The 11,901-nt window shown below is 35.8% G+C and overlaps 1 protein-coding gene across 1 annotated transcript in view; it reads left to right on the top strand.

Annotated features, from left to right (window-relative positions):
• Acoxl (acyl-CoA oxidase-like) overlaps positions 1-11,901 on the top strand; it is a 278,059-nt gene that overhangs the window by 151,265 nt on the left and 114,893 nt on the right. Inside the window, 1 exon segment of the mRNA XM_013019717.1 lies at positions 5,706-5,795. Coding sequence (XP_012875171.1) covers positions 5,706-5,795 — 90 coding nt within the window.

Here is an 11,901-nt window from a genome sequence, read left to right as displayed (position 1 = left end):
ACTGAATCCAACTTCTAACTTCCTTATTTTTTCGTGTGTGTGTGTGTGTGTGTGTGTGTGTGTGTGTGTTGGTCCTGGGCTTGAACTCAGGGTCTGGGCACTCTCCCTGAATTTCTTTTGCTCAAGGTTTATGCTCTACTGCTTGAGCAACATCTCCGCTTGCAGCTTTTTTGTTGTTGTTGTTTATTGGAGGTAAGAGTCTCACAGACCTTCCTGTCTGGGCTGGCTTTGAACTGCAGTCCTTGGATTTCAGCCTCCTGAGTAGCTAGGATTACAAGGATAAACCACCTTTCTTTCTTTCTTTCTTTCTTTCTTTCTTTCTTTCTTTCTTCCTTCCTTCCTTCCTTTCTTTCGTATTTGCATATATTAATTGTACAAAGAAGTTTAACTGAGAGATTTTAATATATGAATATAATGTACTTTGACCAATTCATCCCCTGTATCATTCTTTCTTATCTTTCTCCCTCCACAGGTTTTTTTTTAATTTACAGGTTTACTGGGTTCTTTTACACTATCTTCATTGAATGTACTCTGTATTCGTCCCCCTCACCATCATGCACTGTTATCTCCAACAATGGTTCCCTACCCTTAAAAACTTCTGGTCATATTTTGTTTAGGTCTACATTCTGAATAGATGAAACAGTGAATAGATAACAGTTTTCTGAGCTTGAATCGTCTCATATAACATCATGTTCCATCGTGTTCCTGTAATACTTTCAAAGTCAATTCTTGAGTTATGGTCATTGGTCCATTTTGAATTCATGTTGATACAGGATGAGAGACAGTGTCTATTTTTGATCTTCTGAATGTAGATAGCCAGTTTCCTCAGTATCATTTTTTTAAGAGACTGACTTTCCTCTGATGTATGTTTCTGGTACCTTTATCACATACAGGTGGTTGTAGCTAAATAGCTTTATTTTTGAGTCTTCTACTCTACCCATTGGTCTACATGTCTGTTTTTGTACTAGAGACATGGCTCTGTAGTATACTTTAAGGTCAGGAATTGTGGTACCTCCAGAATTTCTCATTTCGCTTAGGATTGCTTTGGCTCAGGATTGCCTTTATGTTGCTATATAAATTTTAAAATTGATTTTTCTATTTCTGTGAAGAATGACATTGGAATTTTGGTGGGGATTACATTGGATCCATATATTACTTTCAGAAGTAGAAATTTGGCCAATCCATGAACATGGAGAGTCTTTCTATCTCTTTCATAGTTTTGGTTAAGTTTATACCTAGGAGTTTTCATGTTTGTTTTTCTGTTATTTATTTGCAATAATGGGGTTTGAACTCAGGGCTCATGCTTGCTAGAAAGGCACTCTATCAATTGAGCTAAACCTCTAATCCCGATGCCTAGGATTTTATCTTTTAGATTATTGTGACCATTCATTATTTCTAATTTTACTGATTTCCTCAACTTGTTCATTGTTGGCATATAGAAAGGTTATTGATTTTTTATTAATAAGATTTTTATTGTGAAAATACTATACAGAGGGGTTACAATTACGTGAGCAAGGTAATGATTACATTTCTTATCAAGCATTGTTGCCTCCTCCTTTGTTTCCCCTTACCATCCCTGCCCTCCCATCTCACCGACCACTCCCCCTTCCCCCCACCAAAGTTGTAAAGTTTATTTTTCAACATAACATCTTGTACATCTCATTGTTGCAATGGGTCCACCTGTATCCCTGTTTAAACAATTTGTTTCTTCCAATTTCAAGATAGAAATACTTTAAGCATCATAAAATTTGAATATATACTTAAAATATATTTTAATATATATATATATGTTCAATGCACACATTGAGTAAATATGTCTTGAGTACATGCTCTGCTCCAGATATTGCTTTAACCCCCAGATAAGGGAGTGAATGCAACATAACTTTTATTTGAGGAAAAGCCATGATATATAGAAAGCATATAGTATGTTAGAAAATGATAAGCACCTTGTGGAAACAAAATAAAAGAAGGGGCAATAATATTTTCAGAAAGAAAGGTATAATTTTACTCTAGTTTACAAAAGTACTTGCTGAAATTGCTGAGCGGTGGCCTGGTTAAAGCAAGAGAGGGAAAACTTTCTAAATAACATCACATGATTTTAGGCCACTGCTAGTTTAATATCTGCCTGAGTGTTACATATATGACCTTGACCTGTGAATCTCTCCTGAGTAAGTTGTGTATGCGCCCATAGTATATGTGTTTGCTTTCTTGTGACATTTATTTAATGAAAACATCCTTATATATTCCTATTTCTTTTTATCAACTAAAATAAAAATTTCTCAAGAAAAAAGAAAGTTTACTGACATTTTGTATGTTGATTTTGTATCCTGCTACTTTGTTTATCATATCTAAGAGTTTTTGGTGGAGTCCTTAGGGTCTTCTAAGGATGGGATCATATAATATCATCTGCAAATAGGGATAATTTGACTTCTTTCTTTTCCATTTGCATTCCATTCAGTGTTATTCTTACCTGATTGCTTGAGGTACTATATTGGAAAAGTTTCATTTTTCTGTTTCTGGGTTCAGAGGAAATGGTTCCAAGTTTTCCTTGTTTAATATGGTGTTATCAATAGGTTCATCATATATACATATATAGCCTTCTCCACCTCTCTCTCCTCCTTCTTGTCCTTCTCCTCTTATCTTCCTCCTCCTTCTTCTTTTTGAGACTATGGTGTTGATAGGCTGGGCTCAATCTTGTGATCCTCTTGTTTCAGCCTTGGGAGTATAAAAACTCTGGACCATTGGACCATTATACCAGCCCTCATTCTTCCCTTGTTTTGTTTCATTTTCTGTTTGTTTGTTTGGTTGGTTTTTTGTTTTTTTTGTCGGTCATGGGGCTTGAACTCTGGGCCTGGGCACTATCCTTCCACTCTTCAGCTCAAGGCGAGCATTCTACCACTTGAGCCACAGCGCCACTTCTGGTTTTCTGGAAGTTTATTGGAGATAAGAGTTTCACGGACTTTCTTTCCCAGGCTGGCTTTGAACCACAGTCCTCAGACCTCAGCCTCCTGAGTAGCTAGGATTACAGGCATGAGCCACTGGCACCCAGCTGTTTTTTTCCCTTAAATTGCAGTTTTCATTTATTGTCTTTAGTAATATAAAAAAGTTCATTTTTCATTTAAAAAATGACAGATGCACATACATACAAACTGTTTGTAAACATTTGTCTCCAAACAATTTTGGATCCCATACTTAGAGATGGTGGTATCTACTGGTTCGACTGTACTTTGATGAGAATTTTTTTCCTTAGAATGTTTGAAACCCCTGGTCACATGAGTTCCAAAACAGTGTCAGAGAACAAGAACTTGTTGCCTTTTCCTCCAAAATTCTCAGAAAAAGGACTTTGTTTCTTCAACATTTTTATAGATAGATAGATAGATAGATAGATAGATAGATAGATAGATAGATAGATAGATAGAGAGAGAGAGAGAGATAGATAGATAGAGATAGATAGATAGAGATAGATAGATAGGTGCTGTTAGCAGCTGTGCTAACAACAGTTGTAATTTTTTCTCAACACAGAAATGATGAATACCAGAGCCTGAGATGATTCTAGAACATTCTCAAAATCTCCAACCCTTTACTTTCTTCATCTGCAACATGGGAGTAATGCCTCCTCAGAAGGCTGTTGTGAGGAGAGGAAATGAAGTAACTGAAGTTTGTGTGAAGCTCTTAGCGGTTTCCAGCTTCTAGTGAGCACTCGATGTATAAGGTATCAGAATGATGAAAATGAGTCAGCTCTGGCTTTCTGGATGAGGAACATGAAACATAAGTGAGTTCACTCAGAACCTGAGTTCATGTGGTTTGCCTTTGAGACATGTGGGCTTAATCCTGTGATTATGGGATGGGAGAGGATATGGAGATACATAACTTCTCTAAGTTGGGAAATTTACTGATTTATTCACGCATAAATAGGGTAACTTGGAATTCCGATGGGCCTGTGAAGATGCTTCTGCTTCTTTCTATCAGTTGATGTCACTATCCAGTCTTGGTGGGGAAAAGAGAAGATGGCTGGACCTTAAAACAGCCTGGTTATTTTCCCAATAAGAAGGAGGGCTGATGCTCACAGGTTTTCAGGGCTCAGCAGCAGCAGGATCCCAGAAGTCCTGTGGGCATTTTCAGAAATGAATTGGATCCCCCAGACATTTAAGGGTTCCTGGAGATTCAGGTATATGGCTGTTCTTTAACCACCCTTCAGTGACCTTCTGTGTCCCTAAAGCCTTAAAAAATTAACAGGGATAAATTTTGTCATTCTTATTTAGAGCTAGTATGCTAACTACAAATGTTACAGAGAAGAGCTGGAAAAACCTCTGAGATGAATGATAAGCTAGAATGATTTGTGGAAGCAGATTTGGACAGTGAGCAAGATTTCAGTGATTTCATAAGAAGAACAATGAGCTGGAAAAGAGGCCATGGAAGAGTCAGGGCCTGAGGCCAAAGACAAGCTTTGTTTCCTTCATGTTTTGCCTGTCCCTAAACCTAGCTTCTTTTGAGCCAAGTCTTTCATTTATGTGAGGAAATAGTCAACACTTTGAAAATAAGTTGAAGGCTACTACCACTGAAATTGAATGTCAGGGAGGAGGAAATAGGAGACAGGATTGGATGAAGAGGAAGAAGAGAGAGAAGGGGGGATTAGTCCAGAGTATGACTTTATGATGCACAATGGCAATTAAGATATTTTTGTTGCCTTCCAAGAATTTTCAAATGTCTGTTTTCCACCTTATAGGATTGTGTAGAGTGGGGTCACATCACTGACACCTTAACAAAAAGTGTAATCACTAGTACCTTGACATATGTTTGAATAAATAACATTTAGAAAAGAGATAGAAAATCCATTTAGAATTTTTCTTAAATTTTTTGTTTATTTTTATTTTAGACAATACTGGGGATCAAACTCAGAACGAAGCAAACACCAGTCAAACACATTTTACTGAGCTATATTCCCAGCCAAAATACAATATGCTTTGTTAAAAATATTTTAGAGGGCTGGGAAGGTGGCTCAGTGATAGAGTGCTTGCCTCACATGCATGAGGCCCTGGGTTTGATTCCTCAGCACCACATAAGCAGAAAAAAATGGAAATGGAGCTATGGTTCAAGTAGTAGAGCGCTTACCTTGAGCTGAAATGCTGAGTAACAGCACCTAGGCCCAGGGTTCCAGCCCCATGACCGACAAAAAAAAAATTAGAAAAATACAACATGCCTACTTTTATTTTTTTTTATTTTTATTTGTTTTGGTCGGCCATGGGGCTTGAACTCTGGGCCTGGGCATTGTCCCTCAGCTCTTCAGCTCAAGGCAAGCGCTCTACCACTTAAGCTACAGCGCCACTTCTGTTTTTTCTGGTGGTTTATTGGAGATAAGAGTCTCACGGTCTCTCCTGCCCGGGCTGGCTTTGAACCACGATCCTCAGATCCCAGCCTCCTGAGTATCTAGGATTACAGGCGTGAGCCACCAGCGCCCGGCTTACATGCCTACTTTTAAATACTTTTACTGCTAATAAAGGCAATACTGAATTAGTATTTGTGACCCAAAGATTGATGTGATGGACCAAAAACTCTTACAGTCATTATTCAGAGGAGATTTATGGCTATTCTATTCTTTTCAATTTTCTACATATTTTTTATTTCAAAGAAAATATTAGTCATGTATGATAATGGGATTGCAACTTTAAATTGTGGTTTTTATTCTTTCTTTTCTTTTTCAATAGTGTTACCTGATGGAAAATGGAATCTCAGGCCTAAAGTGTGACACAGATGTGTTGGTAACTTTTGAAGGTGACAATGTTATTTTGCTTCAGGTAAGAGTCAGGAAATGTTTATTTATTTTAAATGATACAGTTTTTAAGTAGTTTGAAGTGCTTCAGATGTTTTATCATTATCTGATGCCTTCTCTTAATTGGCATGTGTTTTCCTGTCAAGCAGCTGGTATGTGTGTAGCTAAACAGGGCATTATCTCTCTTTTAGCATCTTTCAATATCTTTGATGTTGAATTATGTCTTTTTTTGTTTCTGAAAACTACTGTATATGAGTCAGATTCTTCTGTTAGGAAGTCCATTCCAAAAGTGTATTATACTCCTGAAGATGAACAGCAAAGACATACAAAACCAATTTACAGAAGGAGGGAAACACAGCCTTAATTGAACAATTTACAATGTGGTTTTTCTTCTCTATGGGTTGTTATGTGCCTTGCACTTGCTTGGCTTGCTTGCTTGGCTTGGAGTCATGCCTCCAGACCAGTTTTTTGTGGCTATTTTGGAGATGGAATCTTGTGAGCTTTTCTGCCAAGGTTGGCTTTGAACTGCAATCTGATTCTCAGATATCAGTCTCCTGCTTAGTTAGGATTACAGATATGAACCAATGGAGTCCAGCAGTATTGTTTTCTTTTTATGCTTTTATTAGCATATAGTGATTGTAAAAGGGGTTTCATTGTGATATTTCCATGCATGCATGCCATGTACCCTGATCAAGTTCACTCCCTCTATCACTCTCTTTCTAGCCTATATCCCCCATCTTAAAATAACTTGACCAGGTTTTATTGTTCTTTCTATATATGCATTTGAAGTTCTTAAATCATATCCACCCTCCTTTGCCCATTCCATTGACCCTCCCTTTATTCCACTAGTACTCACCTCCCAACAGAGCTTGTAAAACATTGTTGTCATTAATTTTCTCTAGTACATATTAATTGTGTAAATAGAGTGTCGCATGGTATTTCATACCTGCATGTAGGATGCATTGCTCAGATAATCCCTCTGTTGCTCTTTCCAAGTCCTTCTTACCCTTCTATTATTTAATAGCTTTCAGTCAGTTTCCTTAGGCCACCTTTATATATAGACGTAAGATACTTTCATATCACTATCTCATATTAGTCTCATCCTCCTTCCCTCCCCCTGACAAGTCCCCAAACTTTCCCACAGTTAGAATCATATTATATATACGTGGGTATATTTATATGTACACATATATATGTATTCATATGTATGTTTGTAGTACTTGATTTTACATACGAGGAAAATCAAGGCATATTTTATTCCCATTAAATGGCTCATGTCTAAGAGCATGCTAAAGTCCCCTAGTCAGTGAGAGCTCAAAAGGCCTTCTTACATGTTGATATCAAAATATGCAATTCTACTCTTGGGGCTCTAAGGTGATAATCCTAAATACAGAAAATCTTTATGGCATAAACATTCTAAATGTACATTGTGTATTACAGAAAAATTATTGTGTAAATCATGTTCTGACCACTTGGTATGGAATTATATAGTTTTTAAAAAAGAACACTTGCAAAGAGTTCTGGTTTTAGTTGAAACTAGAAGCATATGGTAAGTAAAAATGATACAAAGGTGTATATATAATATGATCACATTTATGTTTTTCAACAAGAAGAATGGTAACTTCTGGTCTGCTAACATGGAGCAGCCACATTCCCCTAGGTCCTACCTCTTAAAACTAAATATCCTGAATGTAACCAATAAACAAGTGGCAAAAAGATACTCTGAAAGGAGAAAGGGAGAAGGCAGCTTCCTAGGGATCTTGGGACTCCAGGGATGAAAAGCAATAATTTATTTGGGTTTCTTTATTGCTTCCCATATATCTCAATTTTAAAAATTGTGCCAGGATAGTATTGGTAAAATCCAACAGAGAGATGAACATACCTATCAGGACCCTTTGCTATATTTCAGGTTTAAATAGGATCTCACAATATATTACCCAAATAGCCTGGATAAAATTTTCAGTACTTCTTAATAAAAAAAAAAGAAGCAGAAAAAAATACAACTTAAATGAGAAAAATCAATAAATGCTGGCACTGAGGAAAACAAGACATTGGAATTATAACAAGGATTTTTTGACTGAAACTCAATTTATTTTTTATAATTATTTTTAATTTTCAAAATTTTATTGTAAAGGTGATGATGTACAGAAGTGTTATAGTTATGTAAGTTAGATAATGAGTACATTTCCTTTTGAACAGTGTCACCTCCTCCCTCATTTGCTCTCAGTTTTCCCCTTCCAGACTCCCCTCCTCCACAATTTATAAAGTCCATTTCCAACAGAGTGTTTAGTAAGTATCACTGCTGAATTGGTTCACCCTTTGTCTCACCATTTCTATGCTTTCCCTTTCCCTCTCCAAATCAGACAAACACATACAAGACAGAGGGTACAGAAATTTTAAAAAGTGACAAAGGGGAATTAAAAAAAGAAAAAATGTACACACTACAATAAAAGAAAACCCTCTAGTTTCCATTTCTTGGAGTTCATTTTGATAAGCATCATTCTGTATGATCATATGTGCATAGCTATTGAGTCCTTGTGATCTTCTCTGAAGAATATCTTCCTTTGTTCTCACTGTGTGAATATTTAGAGTGCTGTTTAATTAATCCATGTCCAAGTGTAATTATTTGTCTTTTACTGTCCATTGAGTTTACTTGTAGATTGAAAGGCACATTCTAATCATAACAAATGAGGGAAAACATACAACCTATGTTTCCTTTGGTTCTGGCTTACTTCGCTTAGTATAATTTTTTCCAAGTCTTTCCATTTCCTTACAAATGGGGCAATGTCATTCTTTCTGATGTTTGCATAGAATTCCATTGTATGAATATATACCATTTTCCTGATTCATTCATCCACTGAGGGGGATCTGGGTTGATTCCATATATCTTAGGTATGGTAAACAATACTGAAATGAACATGGTTGTGCTTGTGGCTTTAATGCAGCCTGGTTTGTGGTCAGTTGGGTAGAAGCCCAGGAGTGGGATTGCTGGGTCATAGGGAAGCTCTATGTTTAGTTTCTTGAGGAACCTTCATACTGCTTTCCAGAGTGGTTGAACAAGTTTACATTAGCACCAACTGTGTACTAGCATTCCCTTTTGGCCACATCCCACCAACATCTGTTATTGTTAGTTTTCTTGATAATATCTATTCTAACTAGGGTGAGGTGGAATCTCAATGTTGTCTTGATTTGCATTTCTTTTATGGCCAGAAATGTTGTACATTTCTTCATGTGTCTATTGGCCATTCCTTTTTCTTCTTCAGAAAAGTCTCTCTTTAAGTCTTTAGCCCACTTATTAATTAGGATATTGTTTATTTGAGGATTTGTTTTTTGGGAAGTTTAATTTTTAATGTCTAAGCATATTTTAGATATGAGGCCCTTGCCTGATGTATATTTAGTAAAGATCTTCTCCCATTCTGTGGGCTTTCTATTTATCTTGCTAGCTACTCATGACAAGGATTTTAAAGTAATCATCAGAAAAAGTGCTTCAATGTTATTTACAAATTCCCCTGAGACAAGTAAAAACAATATAAAACTCTCAGTAAGCCAATAAAACAGTAAAAAATAAAAAATAAAAAGGAAGGAGGGCCAAATGTAAATAATAGAATTGAAAAATACAATAACTGAAATAGCGGATTTGCAGAATGGCCCAAATGTTGGGGTAAAGATAGAGAATAGAATCAGTGAACTGAGGTCAGATCAATAAATTCTGTCCAATATGAACAACTCAAAATTTAGAATCTCAGAAACTTGGATAACAATACAAAAGAGTTAAGATATTATGTTACAGCATCAAGAGAAGAAAGAAGAAATAGGATAATTAAATACCCAAGGTAATAATGGCTAGGTATACCTCAAATCTGTTGAAAGTTATACAACTACAGATCCAAAGCACTAAGTGAACCTCAACTAAGAGAAACCCAAAGAAACCCCCCATAAAAGAGTGGAAATATCTTTCCAGGATGAAGAGAAAATAAAAATATTTTCTGGTTAAGGAAAACCAAGAGAATTTGGTTTACTAGCACATTTGTTTTTAAAAGGTGGTTAAAGGAAGTTCTCTAGACAGAAAAGAATAAGCTAATAGGAAGCTTAGAATTTCATAAAGTATCTTGAGATGGCTAAAAACAGGGATAAATACAATACACTCCCAAGGTTAATATATTTGACGTCTGAGGTAACAATTGTAACAGCTTCTGATTTTTTTTTGCTCAATGTATATGGAAGAAATACAGATAGAGTATATCCTTGGCCATAAAAGAAATATCAATAAATTTAAAAGAATTTAGATGATTCAGAATATATTTTTCAATATAGTAGAATGAAAGTAGAAATCAGTAACAAGAAAAACAGGAATAGAAAAGCAGTATCTCCAAGTGCTGAGAAAGTAAGCAACACATTTTATGTTTTAATACGATAATTGTTCAGTCACAATAAATTGTAGGATTAATGGGTTTCACAGTAGCATTTTTGTATGTGCGTACTTCATACTTTGACAGTATACATCCTCCCTACCACCTCTATTGCCCCCCCTCTCTGCTTATCCCCTCCCCTCTCCCTCATGGCCTATTTTCTAGGTTTGCCAAAAATGATTTTTATAAGTTTTTGAGAGAAAGTGTGGAATATTTGTCATGCTTAACATAATAATCTCCTATTTCATCTATTATTTTCACAAACAACATTATTTTATTCTTAATGTTTGTGAAAGTAGTAGGAAAGTTTATTGTAAAAGAAACATGCCACAAAAAGAGATTATGTGGGAAGACAGCACTTCAGATAATCTTTAGCCATTTTCTACATCTTCTGATTTTATTCTTCATAACTGAGTAATATCTCATTATGCATATATACCCATTAAGGAGTTTTACCCATTCTCTTCTAGAGTGTGGGACAGGAAAGAATATTTTGCACCTGGTTTTAAAAGAATAGAATTACCTAGGTACTAAAAGACAATAGAATTTTTTAAAGTAAAACTGTATTCCATCTCTCATGAACCTAGATACTAAAATCCTCAACAAAATACTAACAAACTAAATTTGTCAATTCATAAAAAGAAGCACGGATCACAGTAAAGACCTGTTAGTAAAGACTAATTCCTAGTTGAAGCAAGGTGGCTTGCTTCAACTTGCAAAAGTCAGTCAAACACAATTCACCATATCAGCAGATTAAAGAAAAAAGAGTTATATGATCATATTAATTTGCACAGAATCATTTGACAAAACTCAGTCATCTTTTTATGGTGAAACCTTTCAGCCAACTAGCAAAGAAGTGAATATCTAAATTTAATAAAGATAATCTACAATGTCATTCTTTCTGATGGAGGCATAGAATTCCATTGTATATATATATATATATATATATATATATATATATATATATATATACCATATTTTCTTGATCCATTCATCTACTGAGGGGCATCTGGGTTGGTTCCATATCTTAGCTATGGTAAATAATGCTGCAATAAACCTAGTTGTGCTGGTACTTGTTTGTGATCATTTGGGTAAATGCCCAAAAGTGGGATTGCTGGGTCATAAGGGAGCTCTATGTGGAGTCTTTTGAGGAACCTCCATACTACTTTCCCTTATTTGCAATTACTAGTATATGTCTAAGACAAGCAGAAACAGTCAGATAAATTGATGCTAGGCAAAATGAACTCCAAGATAAGGACTCAAATGTTTTTTTTTCTTTCTTGTGATTATTTCTAACATATTTATAAGATGATTTTTTGTTGCTTTGTATGTCCTTCCCCCACGGTATAACCCCTGTTTTCCCTGTATTTGATGTTGGTATAATTTGTGGAGGGGAAGGAAAAAAACCAAGTTGTTTAAATAGGGAAACAGGTGGACCCATCGCAACAATGAGATGTACAAGACGTTATGTCGAAAAGCGAACTTTACCGCTTTGGCGGGGGATTGGGGGAGTGGGGGCAGGGGAAAGATTGGAAGGGATGGAAAGGGGAAACAAAGGAGGAGGCAACAATGCTTGATAAGAAATGTACTCATTACCTTGTCCATGTAATTGTAACCTCTCTATACGGCATTTTCACAATAAAATAAAAAAAGATAATCTACAAAAATTATAGCTTCAAATTATAGTTTCAAAATTTATATGGAAAAGTACAGGGTATAGAA

Source organism: Dipodomys ordii, unplaced genomic scaffold (assembly GCF_000151885.1).
Source record: "Dipodomys ordii isolate 6190 unplaced genomic scaffold, Dord_2.0 Scaffold47, whole genome shotgun sequence".
Lineage (NCBI taxonomy): Eukaryota > Metazoa > Chordata > Mammalia > Rodentia > Heteromyidae > Dipodomys > Dipodomys ordii.
Note: the sequence above shows the minus strand (reverse complement) of the source record. Positions and strands in the feature narration are given on the sequence as shown.